The sequence below is a fragment of the Ischnura elegans genome, chromosome 9, assembly GCF_921293095.1.
Source record: "Ischnura elegans chromosome 9, ioIscEleg1.1, whole genome shotgun sequence".
Lineage (NCBI taxonomy): Eukaryota > Metazoa > Arthropoda > Insecta > Odonata > Coenagrionidae > Ischnura > Ischnura elegans.
This window is the reverse complement of record NC_060254.1, coordinates 50,180,075-50,204,292: the sequence shown is the minus strand read 5'-3', so window position 1 is coordinate 50,204,292 and position 24,218 is coordinate 50,180,075. Positions and strand designations below refer to the sequence as shown.

General features: G+C 37.7%; 1 protein-coding gene across 3 annotated transcripts in view; it reads right to left on the bottom strand.

Moving 5' to 3' along the window:
* Window positions 1-585: 585 nt before the first annotated feature.
* The window catches only part of LOC124165661 (lachesin-like), a 472,126-nt gene continuing 448,493 nt past the window's right edge, over window positions 586-24,218 (bottom strand). For all 3 annotated transcript variants that reach the window (XM_046543140.1, XM_046543143.1, XM_046543142.1), the window contains 2 exons: window positions 2,864-2,992; window positions 586-1,047 (listed from right to left, as the gene is read on the bottom strand). In XM_046543140.1, the coding sequence (XP_046399096.1) occupies window positions 2,901-2,992 (92 nt within the window). In that variant the 3' untranslated portion in view covers window positions 586-1,047; window positions 2,864-2,900. The remainder of the gene's footprint in view (window positions 1,048-2,863; window positions 2,993-24,218) is intronic.

Below are 24,218 nucleotides of genomic sequence, written 5' to 3'. Positions count from 1 at the left end.
TCCGCCAAACGAAGAGCATGTGATCCAGAGGAACACGGCTCACTTCTTAATGTTACATAGATTCAGCTGAATTGCCGATGTCGATGACTCATTCTGACCCAGTTCAGAAACAACCTCTTACGGTAAATTTCTCCAGGACCAAAGAAAAGAAAAGGAGCATTAACCTCTGAAAAGGAGAATTGCTCCATAGTGATCTACACCCCGTCATCATGGGACCGTCGAATAACCAGAGCCGGAATAAGAAAGAAATCGAATAACCAGAGCATCTTAGGACCTAAACTACAACTATTATTACAAGTGTGTATCTAATTTACAATACTTAAAACACACCAAATCACATTCCCTGCCGTTCATTGCAGATGCCATTTTCACATTATTTTGAAAACAATAGTAGCAACTCTTTTCCACGCCTACGGCAGAAAATCTCTGGCCACACTTCGTATTTTAAAGCCCATGTTATCCCACATTCGGGAAAACATAATGGAAAAACCATGTGCGGGTCTGTCCCATTGAATTTTGACTTTTCACTATAATAAAATACCTTTTTCAGTCGATAACTGTTATTTTTACATTCAAAAGCAAAGATTGATTTAGCAACTTTTATTTACAAAACAGTTCATAATGATAATAATGCGAACAATCACAATAGCATTATAAAATTAAATACTGCACAAGGTTTTGTTAGCCACACATGCCGTTCCATAGGAGAACAATTTATTAGTACTTTGCAGATGGTTCACTTTGGCATCTCTAGCGCACTTCTTCTGCTCACAAATGCTTCACTTTTGCGATTGTAAAACATCTGCGGAAGAACCAACGTAAATTTATTTATAACTACCAACTCGCAAGCTGGGAATGGTCCCCACTTTTATTCTTCAGAATACCAGAGCACAGGGACCTTATCTCATGCTCATTTGACGTGTTCATTTGACGCTATCTTGGTATCAAATACACGTGAGATGTAGAGTTTACTGGAGTTAATGACGTCACCCGCAAAAGAGGCCAGCTTGCAGCACGGTCCCATTTCAGCTGCTGACTCAATAGACACTGCAAAAAATAGAATACAATGGATTATTACACATGAAGCATGGGTATGAAAGAGCAATATGGTACCAAGACAAATGTCCTAAGAATGCAGAACGGCTTATAAAGTAAAACCAATTGTATCCCGGAAACTCACCCACGATATATGGGCACTCATCATGGTAACATTACATCTTCACGGCGATGATTGCAAATAAACTATATTATGTCCCGGTGGTGCAAGAGCGTCAATTCATAATTTGAAATAAGAGACAGCAGTATACAACAATTAGAATATTGTACTGTGTATTGTGCACGAAAGAAGATAAGGGATAGAGGTTTCAATTGCATTCAAGTGCTGGAGAAACTTGTACTACTAGTAGGATTTTTGAGATGACTCCAGTTTCTCCGAAGATCACTGTTGAAAGGAAATGTTTTTAGAGGGTAGTGTGATTTCAACAAGGTAAGGAGAGATGAAACGAAGGCTATGAGGGTGGGAAGTGGAAAGGGAAGATTTTGCAGAGAGAGGAGGGGGAAGATTCTCGCCGACGGAATTTCTGTATCCCGCATTGACTTGGGAGCCGTACTATAAAAATATTAAGTTTTATTAGTTTAAGACACAATAGAGTTTATTTGCAATCATCGCCGTGAAGACGTAATGTTACCATGATGAGCGCCCGTATATCGTGGGTGAGTTTCCGGGATACAATTGGTTTTACTTTATTAAAAAAGCTAAAAATATTCGAATCTTTTAAGGCACCCAGCCTCTCTAGCAGAAAATACCTTCATTGCAGGGAAATAGTTAGGTGTATTGCGTTACCTTTCCATGGAAATGAGACTGTTCTCGGTAACATGGACTAAGTAGTATTGTATACCCAGAAGTTTATTGGTACGGCTTAAGGGGTTAGTGTTCTCAAGGATTCAACTATTGTAGATGTTTATCTAGTTCAGGTACATAAATAATAGATAATCAATTTAAATATTATAAGATTTACTTGGAAAGCCTTCAACTGTATTTGTCTCTGTAGAAAGACTGTATCGGTTTAGCAAGTGGTGATCATAATGCATTGTATTGGCAATATCCTCCGAAAAGTAGACCTCTGTGCGTTTGCGAAGCTACAGATCAAGTTGTCATTCCTAGGCATTTGTTGTTTAGGCTCCATAACATGTTCATTCACTATCGCCCATCAGTTGTTTTCATTGGTTTCTTTTCAATGAGATGAATAGCACAACCTTGTATTATAAATTCACTCTGATATGGGAATAAAGTGAAATGTTTCAAGTAAAATATTCCGACTTCAATTTTCTCCGGTAAAATAGCTAAATATTCAGTTCAAAGGCATAAAATTCTCTCAATATGACTACAAACGCAGAAGAACCAAAACTAAATTTTTTCCTGATCAATTTATTTCAATCGAACTTAAGAGGCAAAAGAACTCCCTTCTCGCCTAGTCTGCCGTTAGCTACTTGCCAAATTAATCAATTATAATTTTACTTGCGGCTGACTAGGTCATTCACCACTGCGGGTTTATCGATGTTTTGCGCACAAGACCTCAGATATGCCATAGCTTTGGTGTAGTACACCAACTAAGATATTTGCTCGTCCTTTCCTCCTTTTTAAGGCATACATTAAGAGACCGTAAACGGAATTTCAGCTACCCCGAGTATTTCATTATGTCCGCCAATATTATCAACTCCAGCTTAAAGAAAGTATCAGCTCATTCATCCATGAAGACTTTACAAGCCGTAGGGATTCCAAATACCATTAAAAATAATTAATTACTCCTCCTACCCAGAACCCTGGTCACTATGGAAAATATTTACTGTTGGCAGTCCGTACCAGTGTCCTCAGTGCGGCCTCCACTAACACTGCGTCATCAGTGAACTCCGGGTGGGCTCCCACACAAGGCTACCACCACTCCGGCGACGACTATGTGAGGCATGGGCCACCTCACCACGGTGCTTGAACCTAGAGTCACAAAAGGATCAGAAAAATATAAAAATTTCATTTAAATAAATATTCAGATGTTTTAGTCGTGTATTAGAAAGTGAAGATTCAAGCTATGTAAGACTTCCAGTATAAAATAACCATTGAAAAGAACTGCTCTCCAAAGTTTATTGGCAAATAAAATATGAAAATGCAAAATGGCATAATTTTAACACTTATACTCAATGCATTTCTCATCAATATTGAGCTAACATATCAAGTGTACCTGATACATAGGGCTTAAGATTTTGTATCAACAGACCTTATTACATCCACAATTAATACATATTCAGTGGAAAAGGGTTTACTTGGTTATCATCTCAAAACATTTAATTCATCCAAAAAATCTATACATAGAAGATAAATGAACGAATGTTCATAATTATTAATTTTTTCGTATAAGGTAGGCTATCACAGCAACTTACGCGAAAATGTCAAAAAATTCATTTAACGAAGCTTTTAGGATGATTGACATTGTGTGGAGTACCTAAGAGATAAATTTGTGCAAACTGTATTTTATAATAGATTACGTCCAGAATTGGTATAGTTTTTTATCATAATCATGCAGCACAGCTCAGCATGCAAGGTTTTCAGAAGGCAAAGAGTGATTAGAAAAGCAGGACGTAGGTTATTAGTTTCTGAAATGAAAATGGGAATTTCAAGGTTTGGAACACGTGAGAATATATTCGGGGTGATGAAAGTGAAGAAATTAGCCAACATAGTAGGCATAAAATAAGCAAAGAAATTTCAAATAAGGGGGTGAGAAGGCTAGGGGTAAAAATGATTTTCTCTTCTATGCAGAGAGAGGTAAAGAAATTAGGTAAAGAAAGCAAACGAGATCAACTATATATTAAGTAGTGCAATTGAAGTTTCACTCAATTTGAGCAAAGAACAGAAACTCACTTGTATCCCTTGTCTACTAAGTTTTTATAGATTTTTTTCTACAAATTTCTCTACTTAACTCTGTTTAGAAAAAAATCAGTTTTACTCCTTGGTTTCTCACCTTCTCAAATCTATTCATCATTAGTACATAAAGAAAAAATGCAGTTAAATTGGACTCGAAATTCCTTTTTATTCAGAGAATTCGGTGGATGAATGAAAAAAAAGGTTAAATGAAAAACATTGCTCTCAATTGAACCATTCACTTGAAGGCTAGCGTAAGAAAACGTGAAAATTTCCACCCACTTTTCATGAGTTGATGGCGTAATTGGAGGTTTGACTCATTTACTGGTTCAGAGATGACTTTTCTTCAGAGAGAATTGGAACAGAGAGTCCTTCATAGAGGAAAAGAATCATTCAGTGTAAACGGTTTAAACTGTAAGTACGCGCGACACATGCTCAGGGCCGAGGAGTGGCGGAGAAGCGGTGACACTCTTAGCATATGTTCGTGACATTATCAACGCATCTGCGAAAGAGTTACAGCCTTTGATTTTTCATGGAGAGCAGCTCGAGAATTAAGCAATGGAACGAGAAACTTAGATATACTGGTGTCTCTATTTTTAAAACTATGTGTCAGCCGAAAATAAAATAAAATTGGTGAAAAGGAAAAATATTTTATGCGGGATATTCACCGGCTCATGCGCTAAGACGGCTTAGCTAGATGATTCGTGAAATGGACCTAAAGCACACTTTCGCGAAATAATTCAGTAAAAACTGCCTCTGGCAGCACAATTATTACTTTTTGTCTATGGCAATAAAAACTAAAAGTTTTGAAATGAATGCTGACTGCAAAACACTTCAATAAGTAAAGATGAAGGTAATGTCACGTAGCTTAACGAGTAAATAGAACTCATAAAAATAATGACTAGTTGGAATCTGGTATTATGATCCCATAAATGGACATTTCAATAGTTTTTATAATGAGATTTCATCGTTCAAGAGATCACAGCTCTAAATTTAGGGATCCGGATGTAATTATGTGCCACAATAATAGCAGTTAATGAAGTGATACTGAAAATAATAAGTGTGTTCATAGCAAAAAAGTTTGACGGTGACAAAAGCACATAAAGTACGGGAATGAGAATGACCCAAAGTTAAATTAAAAGTGATAGCACGTAATTATGTAAATGATTGAGTCAAATATATAAAAATCTCAAATTAGGATATTTGCTACAATAATGGAAATTTTTAAATCCCAAAAAAGCCTCATAATCCACTCTTTCTTTGCTAATTCACGCGGAATAATATTTAAAAATATATAACGCATCAAATTATAGGATAATGACCGTAAAAGACTTAAATTAGATAATCATCCCGGAGGGTGTGATGCAAAATAATTTTTAATGAAATTGGCTTTATCGTGCGATTTTTAAATTTACATTTTAAATATTACCTCATATTTTTTTAACGATTACTAAAAATTTTAACAGCACTGGGTAACGTTACATTGATTATAGACACAAAAAGCTAGGCATAAAATTTTCGGATACCATTTGGATGAAGTGCCAAAATTCCAACTTATTTCATGGAGATGGACAAAAAATAACGTTGAAGTTACTGCACTCGGGGAGAAAATTAGTTTGTTGTTTTGGGTAATGTGACAATATTTTAAGTTTAGAGCGGCACATCAATGCAGATAAATCAGGAAAATCTAATGAATAGGGTAGTTTCCTTCATCAAAGAAAACGATAGGCATTGATTGCGATTCGTTGCCCACCATTAGTGTATTCATAATACACAAATTATTTGGTTTTTGAAATACCGGTTTAGACGAATGGCAAGGGTCAAATTTTATCCTCATTTGAAAAAGGCCAGATTGGCGCCCATGCGATTCCGCTCCGCGTGACGTCACAGGGACCTAGTTTCTACACGAGAGGATAGGAGTTATACATCGTCTGAGGTTACCAATGCATGCATGAGGCACAGAGCTCAGGGAAACATGTCTTAATAATCACCTATTAAAACTGGCTAAGGTCGGAAAGTTTTCTTCGCTTGATAAGGTATTAATAAACCTTTTTTAAGCCATGCGCTACCAGACAGGAAGGCACTCAGCTATCCGCTAGCATCCTGCGTCCTATCAGCGCTCAGAGCCTCGATCAAGGTCACTTCACAAGGAGAGAGGGGGAACCAGAAATGCGGCGCACGGACTTTCCTACTTACGCGTCGCGTTTTTGCGCGCTTGAAATTTTTCACTTTTCATTTAATCGCGAAAAATAGATATCGTCATTTAAAAATCTAAAAGCGCGAAATACGTACTCCAGGAGTAATAATCTTTCGATTTAGGCAATAAAAAAATAATAGGAAACCACCCTATTGCATAGTGAGTGCGCTGCCTAATCGGGACGCAAGAGTATTATTTCTACCAACATACTTCATATCTTCCTTCACTTCGAAAAGGACAAAATTTAATATTCGATCATAAAATGTTTACTAATTACTCAGGATGAATTTTGATCCGATAAGAGTTTGGAAGCTAATGCTATTATTGGGGTGATTTTCCCTTTGAGGCTCCAAATATCCCCATGCGGGGATTCATCCCTGTTTGGTTAATTATTAAGCATCGCATAAAGTGCAAATGAGATCGATTGGTTATAAATTTGGTACTATAATAGCCCCCCCCTCATATTTGTGCCCGAGTGATTTGAAGCATTTTAATAATGAACGTTCGTGGTCGGATTGCAGGTTCGTTCTTTCGTCGTAATTGCTTGCTGATGCAATCGCAAGGACATGAATAAATATAACAAAACTCAATGAGTTGAAAGAGACCCCGAGGTGACTTCGTAATTCCCAACTGGAAATTCAATTTTCACTTGTCTGAATTACTTCGAGCGAAAATTTATCTAAACAGGAAACGTCCTAATAATTTCAATGGTAAATTAAGACTACTTACTACGTAGATGATTCATAAAATATATATCATTCACGAAAATTAGGAAGAGAATTTCGCTAGCAAATGTGGCGTTCATACATAGGAAAGAGCTCAAGAAAAGGTATTATTATTATTATTATTAAAATTGTTACAAGTAGGCATTTAGCCTGGTGGTAACATGTACTTATGATGAAAAAAACAATAGAAAACACTGAAAAAACAATAGAAAAATTGAAAAAACAATAGAAAACATTTGAAAGAACAATAGAAAACATTATACAAATCCCTTTTGGTCCCTACTTCTTCAGCCGCTTTTTAAAACTATGTAAATTTTTCGGGAAGGACTCAAATAGTTCTGCTGGTAGGTCGTTCCAGTCCCTTATGGTCCTATTTAAGAAGGAGAACTGCTTCGCATTTGTCCTTTGTGATCGGCACTTTATCTTGAACTGGTGATCGTTTTTACCAACAAAGCTGGGTTTTGATATGTCCTTCCCAAATTCTTTCCATGCTTTTTCCCCACTCATAATTTTAAACATGCCACATAGCCTGCTTCTTTTCCTCCTCTCTTGTAAACTCTCCCACCTTAGAAGTCCGAGCATTTCTGAAACACTTTCCGTTTTTTTATGCTTTCCCAAAACATACCTAGCAGCTTTTCTCTGCACCTTCTCCAATTTCTTGACCTCTCCTTTGAAATGAGGGTCCCAAACAAGAGATGCGTACTCTAAAGTGGGTCGTACTAGAGTTGTATAGGCCATTTCTTTCGTGGCTCTGGTGCTTCCTCTGAGGTTTCTCATCACCCAGTGCAATACTTTAAAAGATTTTTTGGTCGTGTGCTCGACGTTTAAACCCCATCCCAAATTCTTTGATAAATGGACTCCTAAATATTTAAAGCTGTTAGATTTTGGAATTAAACTACCCGAAAATTCATAATTTCTACTTACGCATTTGTGCAAGAAATTGAGAAAAAGGGCTAGTGAAGAGTTTTACGGTGCGTTTCTTCCTTGTTTATGGTGCGTAAAAATTTAAGGAATGATAACGAAAGTAGTGCGGATGAGTTCAAAATGTGGGTGTGAAGATCAATGGGGAAGTGGACTGGATGAAGGGGAAGGGGAATGAAGAAGTGCTGAAAATGGTGAATTAAAAAAGGAAGCTTAATCGTTAGAAACGGAGGAGAGAGGTTTTAAATGCAGCGCGTACTAACCTGGCAGGTGAGAGAAGAATGCCTGGTAGGCGGGTAAAGGGGTGGAAGTTCATAGAAGTTATAATTGGGATGGAAGAGAAAAGTACTTATTGTGAATAGGGTAGTTTCCTTCATCGAAGAAAACGAAAGGCATTGATTGCGATTCGTTACCCACCATTAGTGTACTCATAATATACAAATTATTTGGTTTTAGAAATCCTAGTTCAGGCGGATGGCCATGGTCAATTTTAACCGCATTTGAAAAAGGCCAGATTGGCGCCAACGCGATGACACTCCAGGTGACGTCACAGGGACCTAGTTTCTACACGAGAGGATAGGAGTTTTACATCGTCTGAGATTACCAATGCATGAATGATTCACAAATCTCAGGGAAACATCTCTTAATAATCACTTATTAAAATTGTATAAGTTCGGAAAGGTTCCTTCGGTTGATAAGGTAGTAATAATCCATATTTAAGCCAAGCGCTACCTGCTAGCAGGGTACTCTGCTACCTGCTAGCATCCTGCGTCGTATCAGCGCTCAAAGCCTTGCCCCAAGGTCACCTCGCTTGGCGGCAGCGGGAACCAGAACGACGTCACACGGGGTTTTCCCAGCATTCATACTTAGCTGTCTCGTTTTCTCGCGCTTGAAAATTTTCACTTTTCATTTAATCACGAAAAATACATATCTGCATTTAAGAATCTAAAACCGTGAAATACGTACTCCAGGAGTAATAATCTTTCGATTTAGGCAGTAAAAAAATAAAAGGTAACCACCCTATTGAAGAATGAAGCTCACGGTGGGAGAGAACACGGCCGGGATTGTTCGCAAATGCTTCATGCGAACTTACCTTGACCGATAGAATATTTTAATTGCTACAATAATTGCGATAAGTTACCGTCAACAATAACACTATTTTCACATACTTTGCTTCAGCTTCAGCTTAAGTAAGGTAGGTACGTAAACCATAGGTACTCTATGGTACTTTACTAGGTCAATGCGATAGGTACTCTACGATTAATTTTTATCATCGTCAAGATATACTACTTTCAATATGAGTTTTTCCGATTCAAAATGAATGCCATATTTTCATTTACTCATTGTTTCTTCTCACTGCATATATATGACATTATAAAATTTGTAATTCCAAATTGTTCATTCAATTCTCACATGTCTCGATAATTTATTACGAAAATTTACTCAAATTGAAAACGTCCCAGTACATTCAATGGCAACATAAGACGACTTACTCTACCGATGAGTTAAGGTTACACGCTACCAGTTAAAAGTTTTCAATCGCCTATGCACAAAACTAGATCTTCATTTCAATGTAAAATCACATTGTAAAAACTAAAAAGACCTATTTAGTTTTTACGATATTAATATATGTATCACCATGTTGATCTATCGACGCGACTGGAAATACGTGATAGGAAGGAGTAATAAAGAAAAATGAATATTAGCTCTATAGGATTAGAAGGGGAGAACAAAGTAGCGCGCTCAGGAGACTCGAAACATCTGATTGACGCCAATGAAACGAAACATGGCCGAGGTGTAACCAAACAGTCCGTCAAAATATAACGGCTCACGGGCTCAAAGCGGGGTCAAAGGGGACAGAGAATTGTTCGACAAATTAGGAGTGACCAGATTTAATGTGATGATCCAAGGTCTACTTAGTATCGAGATGGATTAGATGGAAGAGCAACGGAGGATTGACAACAAAGTGACCGATGGCCCGTAACTATGGGAAGATTTGAAATTTTGATTTGTATTTAAGAGTTAAGGCACCAGCAAAAGGACAATTCGTTACGCACATTTTAACTAAAGGCAAATTTTAATATCCGGCAACAATTGATGTATTTACTAGGGTGAGATAATTTTCTAATCGATTTGTATATTTTATTGAAATTTTCCCAAGATAATTTCAAAACAAAAAAAACAAAATAATGTTATTTGGTCCTGTCAGTGTGAGTTTGATTTTAACAAAAAGCTTAACCTAACACGGCTTTGGTCAGAAATTGCCAAAGTGCAGGTTATATGCCCATGTTTTCAATTAGATGATGCCATAGGACCACCCACAGGGTTATCTTTGTCGGAAGCTGGCAACCACCAACCCATGCTGGTCTGTTCCTAAGCCTCTTCACTAAATGACCAATGAATGCATTTTTACAGTCACCAAGCCACACGAATTCAAATTGATATATTTTAAAAGAATCGAAGTAACCTTTAACCATTTGAAAATATTGGTTATAGCTCCACCTCTTGGATCCTGTATTGAAGAATATAGTTCACTCACAAACGATTTTAACTTCTGGATAGAAACCCAGAGAAAATATATACCTAACCAAGGGCGTACCCAGGATCATAACTAGGGGGGGCAAGCCATGGTCTAGGGGAGGGCAAGCCATTGTCCAGGGGGGGCAAACCATGTTGTGACATTAGTTTATGAGATTATTTCCTTGAAAAAATAGTCATATTTTAGTTGCATATCTTATACTAGTGCATATCATCTTTCGTGGGTTTAAGGGTCCCCCCCCTGCCCCTCGCTGGGAACGCCCATTTACCTAACCCTAAGAAATTACCAATTTCAATAAATAATTTGACTATTGATACTGGAGCATATCAGAAATCCAGGCTAAAGTGAATCTTATTCAGTAAAATAATTGAAAAGTAATTGTTTATAACTAGAACTGTTGGTATCGCATAAAAATGTTAAAAATTTGATTTTGAATAAAGGATAATTGAACGGAAATAGTATTTACATCAAAGCCACATCGATTCAGCTTTTCGGGGATGGAATATAACGAAATAATGAAAATAATATTTGCAAAGCAAAATAATTAACATAACAATGTATAAAAAGAAACTCATGAATGCATGCGTAGTGAAATATTTCCTGTCCCCGAAACAGCAGAAGTAAAATCTTCATTCCCGCTACAAAGGTTAAAATTTTATTTTTTTCTCATTTCATTATTCAAGTCTCCCTTCTCCCAGCAATAATTCATTCAAGTACCATGTTTTCCCATACTGTCATCGGGAATAATGAAAAATTTGAAAAAATAGCGACATGGTGGACACAAAAATTTTTGCCCGCGATAAAGAGAAAAGAGGAGAGGTGAATTGTGTATAGGGGTGGGGTAGAACGGGTGGAGGAGAAATTTTAGCGAAATGAGGATCCGAATAAAATGGAAGTAGTGTAGGGGAGGGGAAATATGGTTGAGAGTAGGGATGAGTCGATTCCAAATGTCGATTCTCGACTCCACCGACTCCGGCACGGAATTGGAACTGAGAATCAATCGCCTAGTGTCGATTCCCATTCCGTGATTCCAGGAGGATGAATATTAAAAAATAGACTATAAGCTATGCATATATATACATTATACATATATATTTGATACGTTAAATTGGCAACCATAATGCCAATTAACATTGAAGTTATTTCATTCACTTTGATACGTTCTGATACAACAATCCTTTGTTCTTTCAATCGGTCCCAAAGGCGCAAACTCAACCAAAACAATAAAGAACAAAAAAAGCAACTAAAACATAACAAATGAATTTCAGAAAATTAAACAAAAATAACATATAATAATGAAATTTTAAAAGAAAATTGTTTTATACCATCAATTTATTTAAATGTATGACTAGTTTAAACTTAGCAGCGTTTTTCTTAGATGCGGTATAAGATATCTGATGATGACGCCGCGCCGCTGCGTTGAAACTAGTCGTACCTTAAAAAAATTGGTAATATAAAAAAAATTATGTTAATAAAATCATTATTTAAATGAACTTCCAAAAGGTTTATTCTGATTCGATAGAGATAATTACGTATCATATATAAAAACATGTATAAAGGTGGTTTGAGGGTCATTTATCATCGGTGCATCAATCGGAATCGAAAAAAATGGAATCGACTCATCCTTAGTTGAGAGCAGTTAGCAAGAGAGGGGTAGCTGCTCGGGGAAGGGTGGAATGAGTAATTTTGTGGAATGAGGAGAAGTCGGTTAGCGGACAGCGTGACCGTGGAGCTGGTCGTTGATAACCCCGGCCATTCCACGCAGAAACATTCTCGCCGTGAATAAATTTCTCGGTCTCAACGGTGTTTTCATATGCGAGGACTCATTTAATTTGTATTGCAAATGCATGGGACCGTGGGGCGCTTGTGGGCAGGTTTACCGTGTCGCGGGATGGATGGCCAGTGTTGTCCGAGTTTTTGGGGTGAGTTACGGGGGTAAGTGTGGGTGGGTTTGTACGGGCTTTGGGGACGGAAAGGCGGTGGTCAGCGAGGATGAAGACCTAAGTGGATAACAACAAAGAGGAATTTCCCCCTGTCGACCCCGTTATATTGCGAGAACAATGGAAACGACCCGCGCGACCAAAAGGGCAGTTTTGAGGACTGTATGTTACATCGGAACGACTTCGGGAAATAACCTCACGCACTCTGGAGACAAAAAAAAACTACGAGTGGACTGACCTCCTCACCCCACTAACTGAACTCACTCGTTCACTTACGGCGGAGAATGACACTCGACTTCGCGGCGATGGGAATCAAAATTAAGTTTGAAAGTTCCGAGAAGTCACTCTCTATATCTCACTTTGAAATTGAATAATATGGCCCACGATAGACCGAGAATACTAGCAAATGGTGGCGACGATGAAAAGGTCGCCATGCTAGTAAAACCATGAGAACGGTAAGGAGGGCGGCTAGAGAAAAAACGTGATCATAATTGCTCCTTGAATGGGACATTTTCGTAATAACGATGCAGAAAATGCTAGCTCACTCGGAACATTTTTAATAAAGCATAAATAAATATGCCGTAGGGAGGGATAAAAAACTATTACCATTTAGAAATTAGATATAGCCATTCTCAATGCATAAAACGTCTATTCAAACGGAAGTGAATCTTGGGTAACATAAATACAATCGAAATCATTATAACAGATTCGAAATTGCCGATATGATTCGTTTATTATGAAAAGTGATACAGTGAAAAGGATGGGATTTTGTTATACTAAAGTTAAATATATTGGAAAAAGGTTCATTTTGTGGACCTCCGTATCAGAATTATTCGACTGAAAATGGTATGAGGTCATCAACTGATAAAATGTCCATAATTTCAGAATGAACTCGTGATGAGGGCACAGTACCATAAGTAACTAATGAAGGAATTAATTAGTTTAATAATTAGCCATATTTATTCTGAAAAAAAGTTTCTTTGTCCTTGCAAACGCCAAGGAGAATAAACTATGTTAATGAATGTGAAACAAAATTAAAAATATAATGCATCCCTTATCATTTGTAAGGGACCTGAAAGTTGTACAAGGCTCACAAGTTTTTGGTAAACAAACATCCAAAAAGGATGCGCGTCTGGTCAGTATTCACTACCACGAATGGAAGAGGATCAATAGCAGATAATTACTAAGGTCCTACATCGAACTGGAACGATAAACAGTGAAAAGTCTATCTTTGTGGGAAATTATTGCTCGCGAGCGGCTGCAATTGGCTCCGCACTTACAGTCGACACGTATACAAAGAGAGCGATGCTGTTACATCGCTGCGGTGTTAAACCACGCCGCTATCAAATAAGGAATGGGAAATGGAGAAACAAAAGATTTCACTCACCAAACATGATAACAAATTTTCCCCAAATAAATCCTATATTATGTTAATGATAAAATATTTAAGACAAAAAAATAGAAATGAAAGAATAAATATTAGGAGCGCAGCTAAGTTCCTTCTGTTTTCAATATAATACTCCAGCAGTGATTGCTGTTCAATTTTGACATAATTACTGGAAATGTCATGAACCAAGCTTAGACAATAGGGTGGTTTCCTATTATTTTTTTATTGCCTAAATCGAAAGATTATTACTCCTAGAGTACGTATTTCACGCTTTTAGATTTTTAAATGACGATATCTATTTTTCGCGATTAAATGAAAGTGAAAATTTTCAAGCGCGCGAAAACGCGACGGATAAGTATGAATACCGGAAAAACTCCCGTGTGACGTCGTTCTGGTTCCCGCTGCCACAAGGAAGGTGACCTTGGGGCGAGGCTCTGAGCGCTGATACGACGCAGGATGCTAGCAGGTAGCAGAGAACCATGCAGCAGGTAGCGCTTGGCTTAAATAAGGATTTTTAATACCTTATCAAACGAAGAAAACTTTCCGGCCTTAGCCAGTTTTAATAGGTGCTTATTAAGACATGTTTCCCTGAGCTCTGTGCCTCATGCATGAATCGGTAATTTCAGACGATGTAAAACTCCTATCTACTCGTATAGAAACTAGGTCCCTGTGACGTCACGTGGAGTGGCATCGCATGGGCGCCAATCTGGTCTGAGGTTAAAATTGACCGTTGCCATTCGTCTAAACCGGTATTTCTAAAACCAAATAATTTGTATATTATGAATACACTAATGTTGGGTAACGAATCCAATCAATGTCTTTCGTTTTCTTTGATGAAGGAAACTACCCTATTGGCAAACAAACCGCCATACGACAATGGTGAGTTTGCTATGTCGTCATATTCTAATCGTTGCGTGAATATGTCTGAGTTTGTGCCAAGTAATCACCATTTGCGGGAAGTATTTATTTTCCTTCTTTTACTCGAAGAAAACGGTGAATGAGTAGCATCTAGAGCTTGAAAAAGTTTACGAAGATGCTGCTCTAAGTGAAACAACGTGCCGTGATTGCTTCTGTTGCTTCAAAGACAGTAATTTCAATGATGATGCCCGTTAAAAGATAAATACGAACATAAAACTTGAAAATCCTGAATTTTTAAATACTTTTACCACAACCTTCGATGCCCATGCACCCTAGCACCCGATTGAAAACCCGATTTAATGTCATCACTGAAAAAAGAAGATATTTTTGTAAAACTCCAACAAGTTCTCATGTGCGTATCAAATATTCACCGGGGATAAACGATTTTCGGCCTAAATGATCAAATTAAATATACCGGAACTTTAATTGAAACAATAAGTATTTACATACGTTTTTTTATCCATGCCTCAACTGAATAATGGGTGCAACAATCATCATTTCTTACACGATGTTTAGTTTATTCATTTTTATTTCACCTATGCCAAAAACAACAAAATCTTTCCTCCTAACTACGGCTGGCATCAAACTCCCTCCGCAATGCTGCATTCAAGGTTTTTGGGAAATTCGGTGAGTTTGAGCTAGAGGGAATGGAGGTGACGTCTCTACTCCCACGGGGGAAGAAATAATGACTGAACTCGCTGACAAAATGAATCTACGACTCGAGCGCCCGCCGCCGGATACAATGGATTTCCATTACGACTTTCGACCGTCACTTCGACACGCTGCAACTCCTGACGCTGCCACCAGGGCACGCCACGAGTCAAACACTTTCGCAAACCGGAAGTGACGCTCGAGGGAGAAAGGGATAGCGCCTCTCTCCATCGCGCAGTCTGTCACTTCCGGCGCCTGCTTTCCACCAATGGACGCTTGCCTGATGCGGATGCGTGGAATCACCGTGCAACTACCGCTCTCTCTATATATAACGTTCGTCTTTTGTTGCACTGTATGGTATACCTTTTCTCGTTTTATATTTCCTCTCGCTCACTTTCATGTTTGCGGGTTTGAAAATATTCATTGAAATCATGACGTGGATAATTGTTCCGTCATGGCTTGTATGATAAATTTCATCTCAAAAAATTGATGACTATCATTTCAAAATAGATAATTATTTATCCCAAAATTTCTCGAGCAATATAAAAGTCATAATCAGAAAAGAATAATTTTACCGCACGATTTTAAATAATCCAGGGTATGGCCTGAATTGTCTCTTAAGTATTGTCACTCAATTAGAAATTGAAACCATTTTAGTTTCACAAACAGGGTGTTTTAAGCAAACAGTCACTCGTTTTGTTCAATTTCCATCATGGAGGTCCCACTATGCATCGCAATTCAGTGCAAATATGTTACTGCAACTTACCGCAAGAGTTATTAAAAACGTACCGCATAAATAGACCAAAAATTATAATAACAAAATGCATAGCTATAGCAAATTATAGACGGAAAACTTGATGAGTAAGTTTGTTATTTTATAAAGTTTTCTAGATCCATGTTCCTACCGCAAAAACATCCTGACTACTTTAAAAATTAAAAAATTTACAAAAATGACAAATACATTGTAATTTGGTGGACTTTTATTAAATTAAGTACTATCAAGTGCCATACGTCCATATTACATAAAAAAGGCAGAGGGGAATATAATTGGCCTCCACGCTACTTCCTCTCTTTCCTTTTGCATTCATTAAGTTGTATTTAAAAAAACGAACTTCCGCCTTCACTTGTACACACTTGCATCAGCTACTAGGGAAGCAACTCACTCCCGTCCGTCTGAATTCTTATCCCCGCTAACACCCCATGAAAATGGGGGCACCTCAGTATTGACTCACATATCTACCACACTTCACTCAGTTTACCTCTCTCCTATTTATTCCTATTATTATTTAAATATCAAAATCAATTTAATTGCTGATTTTCATCGGCTCTAATGTTATTCGCTGCTAAGTACAAGGGCATTAATAAAACTGTATGGAAGTGCATTGAACTTAGCTCATGGAAAGTTGAGTGTATATTCATTCATAGCCGAAGTGCTATACATATCTCATTCAATTGAGTTTATTCACGTTTTTCATTTTCAATCCATGAGCCAAGTACCAGGCTATGAGGGTTAAATGAGTGAATAGTCATCATAGTACACGCTCTCTGTTACTCATTCTAAATCTATTGAAAAAAAACAGATGAAAAATGACATAACAATGCTTCTCATATACACGGCTTTCACCGTTAAAACTTTCAAGAATTATAAAGCATACCAAGGCCAAAGGAACAAAAAGAAATCATCAAGCACAAAATTATTTCAGGTACCTAACCTTCAAATTTCATTGATATCCAAAACTTATCCTTCTCATATTCATCATACTTTTCATTCTAGGAAGTCATATTTTTCATTCTAGTCTTTTTTATCATTCTAGTAATGCAGTTAGTTTTTACGATGTAAACCACACCGCGTGAGAATATTTATAGCTAATAGTCAAGCCACCCCTTGACCTAGTACCGGGTTAATTGCGGTCATATAAGCTGATTCTTGATAAAATTTCAAATATGACGGTTAGTATTACCGACAGAAATGTACGAGGCTTGTGAACATTTACATCAACACCTATACTAGATGTAAAGTTGTTGCCGTGGTCAAGGGAACATAGAGCTGGCTTACAGAAGATATAAGAGCTAGCGAAGTTTTTTCCTCCAGGATATAAAATATACAGATGTGATCGACACAATAGAACATGTTGCGGAGTTTATATAGCTGTTAAATCACAGGGTTTGGTGTACAATTATGACTTAATCCATGGACTTAATAAAATACAAAGGAAAGCTGCGCGATTCGCCAAAAACTACTACGGGCGTACGGATAGCGTTACCAAGATGGTAAGCGAATTAGGCTAGGAGCCGCTAGAGACTCTGAGGCTGTGCACTAGACTTAGATAGCTTGGGAAATTGAGAATAGGCATTTTTAAGAGCGATACGGAGAAAATCATCATGGTGTCAAGTTATAAAAAAATCTCTCCTTAAGGAACTAACCTAGAAAGCTCAAATTTTCTGAGCATCAACATTAAATCTATGTTTAAGACTTACTTCATCTTCACCTACATCTACATACTACCCTGGAAGCCCCTTAAAAGGCGTGGGGCAGGTGGTGTTAGGCTTAACATGCTTAAAATTGTCACCTCTGCGACCTCCTGAAGTTTTGCAGTATTTCATCGGAACTCTGAACGCTGCTTGTCAAGGGACCACTATATTTCCAGGTTTGTCAGGACCGAAAAATTAAGAGAGATGTATTTCCAAACGGTTTGATGTGGGAATTCGTTTTCCCCAAACAATAGGGGACTTCAATTAATACTAGCCGTAATTTTGTTCGAGCATTTGCTTTTCATATATGAACTGCTGGTATCCTAACACCACCTTCCCCACGCCTTTTTAGGCGGCTTGCAGGGTAGTATGTAGTAGTAGATAAAGATGAAGTAAGGCTTAAAGGTAGATTAATTCTGATGCTCAGAAAAAAATGAGCTGCAAAGGTTAGCCCTATAGGAGAGATTTTTTTAACTGGATACTAAAAACGTGATATTGAACAGCAATAAAGTTAAATGGGTGAAGAGCAATTAACGCATATTGCTCAGTTATTCAGGGGATGAACAAGTAAGAAAAGAGTTAATTTTATACTACCTAATTAACTTTTTATGCATTTTAAGATCAATAAGGTGGTTTCCAATTATATTTTTAATGCCTAAATCGAAAAATTACTACTCCTGGAGTACGCATTTCACGCTTTTAGATTTTTAAATGACGATAGTTCTTTATCACGATGAAATGAAAAGTGAAAAATTTCAAGCGCGCGAAAACGCGCGAAGGTAGCGCTTGGCTTAAATAAGGATTATGAATACCTTATCAAACGAAGGAAACTTTCCGAACATAGAAAATTTTTATAGGTGATTATTAAGAGATGTTTCCCTCAGCTCTGTGCCACATGCATGCATTGTTAATCTCAGACGATGTAAAACTCCTATCTACTATCTATCTATTGCCCCTGTGACGTCATGTGGAATGGCATCGCATGGGCGCCAATCTGGCCTTTTTCAATGAGGTTAAATTTGGCCATTAACATTCGTCTAAACTGGGATTTCTTAAACCAAATAATTTGTTTATTATGAATACACTAATGGTGGGTATCGAATCGCAATTAATGCCTTTCGTTTTCTTTGATGAAGTAAATTACCCTATTGTCTCTCCTTAGGCTCTTGGACGGAAATAAAAATTCACTCAAACGAGAAAGTTGAGCTAGTAAGCCGATAAAGACAGCATTTTCAGAATGATTGGTGGGCTATGCAAAAATAAAGGAGGTTGAAAGCAGGCGGTGGAGTTGGCATGAAAACTCTGGAAATAATACTTTCGCCATAATTCATAATAGTGACCCATATACAAGGGGCTCGGGCCCTGAGCCACCCACCAACCCAGGGCCACTCGCCAGGGATATTCCTTACTCCAAATTAGAGGAAAATCTCACAAAACCGGAAAAACAAAAAAATCATGAAGTATGAGGAGATAAAAAGTGATGCTGAGTTATTTTTTGGTTAACATGTAGTCGCCAAAATTGACGTTAATAAATAGTTAACACTGGAGTGAAGTTTTCTCGGGTTTCATACCGGGTCAGGTCCTCCATTTCTGCATCCAACGTTTCGATGGACAACTCGCCCATCGTCATCAGGGATTCAAGAATCCAATACCAAATCCTCAAAGCCTCGGGGTATATATACAGAATTCTGTGGGTGAGGGTGGTTCAGCGTCTCTTGATATGCTGCCAGTCCCCTCGTATTTTTAAGAGGTGGTCCCATATATGGCTTAAATTATAGCCACAGTCTCTGTTGATATTATAGCTGTTTTTTCGAATCTAAATGGGAAGAATATGGGAAGAAGCGAAGCTTCTTCCCAGTGAATCATATGATTATCGGGGATCCTGTGCTCAGCCGCTGCCAATTTTTCCATTTCTCCTAATCTTAGGTGTCTACGATGTTGTTTCAATCTGGTCTCAATAGTTGTCCATCGAAACGTTGGAAGCAGAAATGAAGGACCTGACGCGGTGCGAAACCCGAGAAAACTTCACTGCAATTTTTCGCGGGGAAAAAACAAAAAATGATATTAGTTAACACTGCTTATGTACAATACACTTTATCCGTTCGCGTTGTTGATGTAGCTCTGAAAATGTCCTGAAAAATGTGTGAATATCATTTCCTGTTATTAAGTTGCAACTTGCAGAATAGTGGGCCTCCCACCAAAATGAGGTCCCGGGCAACCCACACACTACATCCGACCTTGCCTCCTCAATGCAGTCTCCTAAGTCGAGGGATAGAAAAGTAAGAACGAGGTCGAATGCATTAGCCACGAATTACAATAGAGGGCCCTCAAGTCGGCCTTAGAATGTATTTTCTCCCACCGCACATTTAACCCTTAACCGGTGACGTGCGGTCTGAGAGACCGCTGGGTTTCTAAAATTATGAATATTTTCAAAATTAAGATTTCAAAATATCAATAATTCTCGTTAGCTTCATATTTTTGCGTAACAAGGACACCCCACTCTTTAAATTTTACGTTCCCTTTATTAATTTCTGTAAATTTGCAATTGAATTCGATTAGCGGTCTGTGAGACCGCACTTCACTTACTAATAATGCATCAAGAAAAGGAATAAGCGGGATACATTTCATGGCTACTTACTACTTAACCTTCCAAATTTAACATTTAAGGCCTCTTTTGAATCTGGCGAAATATTGATACATAAATATAATAATTATAACTCAAGTGTTTTTGGCATCAGATTTTTGATCCTGCTTCATATCACAATTTTTTATGGCAAATTGGTTGGTATTGGGAGTGTAAAAATTTTGATATAAGTTTTAGAAAAGTTAAGCATTCAAAGAAAAATTAAACAAAGCAATAAAAATGGCGTAACAATATTTTATGAATTTTTGATTTATTGCGGTCTCCCAGACTGCACGTCACTGGTAGTGTAACAAGAATTGCACGTCACTGGCGAAGGGTTGACGGACAAATTGATCCGGGTTTCACAGGGAAATAAGGTATACTTAGGGGTTTGAACCGAAATTTATACACATGATGATGTTATTTATCAAATTCATAACTCATCAATGCTATATCTCGTAACTGCTAATATTATACTAAAATATAGAGAAAAAGGGATCGCATTGCACTCATCACCTCGCCACGAAAGTTTTTGAAAACCGATTAAAATGCGACCGAAGAGGCAAGAGAAATCAACCTCGTATGCAGGGGCACAACTAAGAATTAAGGCTAGGCGGTGTTTTAGGCGTAACTAACCTTTAGGGTTCTGAGGGTATAGCATACACGTGAAGATAGGCGGGAGGTTAGGAACCGTCCTCCAGACAAATTTTAAGATTAATCGTTCAAAATGGCGAGTTTTACAGCCTTCTGGGGGATATTTGATTAATCCTAACACTGTTCTATAAGTAATACTAACCCAATTAAGTAAAAGGGATTAAACTTAAAAACATTTCTGAGCTCTGGTGGGGTTTTACCCCCCAAAACCCCTCGCTGCATTACTCATAGGATGGAATTGGGCCTCCTCTATGCAGTCCCATAGACATTGGCAGTCGAAGCAGAGGAGCGGAGAGAGGAAGACCGCCTTGTTTTTGTCACTGCAGTCACTCGGCCATCGTGAGCAGAAGGGTTGCAACCGAATCCATCTCAAAAAGGTTTGTCCAGGGTGAGGAAGAGGATGAGGGGTGGTTTATTCGGCCGGGAGATGAACCAGGCTGGAAGAGAGCGCCATTGAATTGCCATCCGGAGAGATAACTACCCGGACATTGACTTCCACTCCGCTAGATACACTCAATGCAGCCGCTGATTGTAGCAGCGAGACGGGTTGCAGAGGATTGCGGGTCCAGGAAAATATTGTCGCAGGGAAAGGAATCGATGCTCAGATAGATTATAAAACAATTAAGCATGTAACTTCACTCAATCTAACTTTATTGTTTCGGGGTGAAAAACGGAAAAGATAGGACTAACGAAAATAAGGAGCGCAGTTATTTCCATATCATCCCGACTTGGCTCTGCATTTGACGGTTGACGGCAAGGGAAAAAACAAGAAACGTGAATGTAAACCACTAAATTTCTTGCCGAAGGGTGTAGGAAGTTGAATATGGGGACCAGAAGGATTTCACTATGCTAAACAAATTATCAATATTCCTCTAAAGCTGTAAGTTTCTAGCAATTTGCTTCTTCTGATCTTGGTATTATATAGCTAAATCAGGGAAATGAGACGCGATAAGTGAGGTAATAATCGTAAAAATATTCCACAATTTATATTACAAAAAAGCATCATAAAATACTTTTTTGTTAGGAAAAATAGGCACACCTACGGGCGGCTTAATTGCTCTTGAGAATCACATGGTTTAGTGATAGTTAATACAACATATGGAAGGTTGCTAATGCGTATAGTATGCCGCTTTCAATCTGGAAATAGTTTATCTGCATAGTAGCCGGAAAAAATAGGAAAACTGATGGAGTAGCTACATCGTTGAAATCGATATAAAAGTTGAATTTTCTATGAAATTTATTAATTTGGTTAACACTTCTAAAATAGTGTATTAAATATCTATCTTGAGTAAGGCCTAACAAGTGAGCCATTGCTTGTATTTTTACCTCTGTAATAAATAGAGATATGGCTTACAATCCGAAGAACCGGACGCAACTACAGCGAGAGGCCAGCGTAACGCCTTCACTCAAAAATGTATTTCTTTCTCATATGATACATTACCCCAACCAATTATTTTAGCTTTTAGAAAGGAGTTGTATGTATAGCATATAAAATATGAGAAATACGGGAGACTACATCGTAAAATATCTATTTGAAAATTTTAATTTGTTACCAACAGTTATAAATTGTTTTAATTTCATTACACAATCCATTTTAAATCTTCCTTCTGTTAGTGTGAACTTTAAATTGAATAAAGATTTCGTGCTTTCCCGGCGAATAGAGTTTGTGAAAAGTTCTAAGAATCGCCACCGGGCCAGGAACTGCATTACTGCCGACATTTCGATGTCCGACTCGGCCATCGTCCTAAGGGCTCTGAGTATCGAGTAAGATTTTTCCTTGCATAGTGTTGGTGATGATTTTGTCTAGCCATTTTGATGGATTTGAGCACAGGTTTCCAAGTTTTATTGCTCAATATACGGAACCTCTATTGGCTACGCTCTAGGCCAGCCTAATTTTCAATAGACTCTTTGATAAGTCGATCCCAAAGGTGAATATTTTGAAGTAATCATTACATGCATTTTCATCTTCTTCATTTACAAAGACATGACGCCTAATGCGAAGATGCTATCGTCAAATTAGTTTCACAACCTTGCAAAATGTAAACCATCACATGCATTGCCAAAAGAATTTGAAGTTTTCGTATCCTAATCAAATGAAGAAAATTTACCAAATGTGGCCGAAATCGCTGACCCAAGGGTCCATGTAGGTCCAATACGTAGTCCAATTTGAGTGGTATGAGAGGAGGTGGTCAGTCATAACACGATTGAGGATAGGACACTTGCTTGATGATCAAAGGATGAATGCGCCTTAGCGGGGTTATGAATTTTTTTAAGTATCTGGTATTTTAAAAAAAGTCAAAGTATACAATACGCTACGCATAAATGCATAAAATATTCTCTTATTTACTTCCAAATTGAAAAAAATATCGAATTTTCTCGAATTTATGTGGTGATATGTAAAAAATATTAACATAAAATATAGTGAGGTGCAAGATGACCTCAGATGTCGACGCACCATTAAAAATAAATTATTACTCCTATATTGAGTGGAATGAACCAGTTACGTAGCAAGCGGTGAGCAGCACAAAGGAATCACATTAAATTGATTTTGCGCGCATGCGTCATGCACATGCGATATAAGAAACCAGCACTCTTATTGAATTTGAAATACTTTCCTCTCCCTCTCCAATGTCCAACGGAAAGGACGCCTGATTCAAGCGGCCAATAAAGGCTCTTTTTCTTCTTCAGCTCTCTTTGAGCTCCACTTAAGGTTGCCACGGAGAGCTATACCCTCATAAAATAAATTCCAACCACGATCTAATTCTTTTCCTTTCATCTGCAATTTTCGTTGAAATGTTTTACCGCAAGGTACTATCCCGACATTCTTTGGCATTTATTCATACATATATACACCAAACGCATTTCATTTCTACGTATTTGCGCTGGAAGCAATTCAAAGAAGGGAAGATATTGGTATCATAAGGGTAAAATTAGGAGATTATGGGGTGATTATCATTTTCATTTGGATGAAAATATCTCGATCTTGAACTTTGTGATTTAATTTTCGTAGTTTAGACTGCAATGAGTTTCAATGCAAACGAATTTAGAAAAAAAACTTAAGTTTAATAGGCGAAAAAAGTGAAAACAGGATTGGGTATATCTACTAGGTGAGTGAATGAGCTACCACGATTGTGTGTATTCTTTTGTTTTTAGTTTTAATTGTTGTATTTCACCCCATTGACATCCTTTCTAACTTCCCAAAGCCACTTATTCTTCCTCACTCTTTTCCCATTTTTTCGCCCTGTAAAAAGTACAGCTTTGGAGAATCAATTTATTTC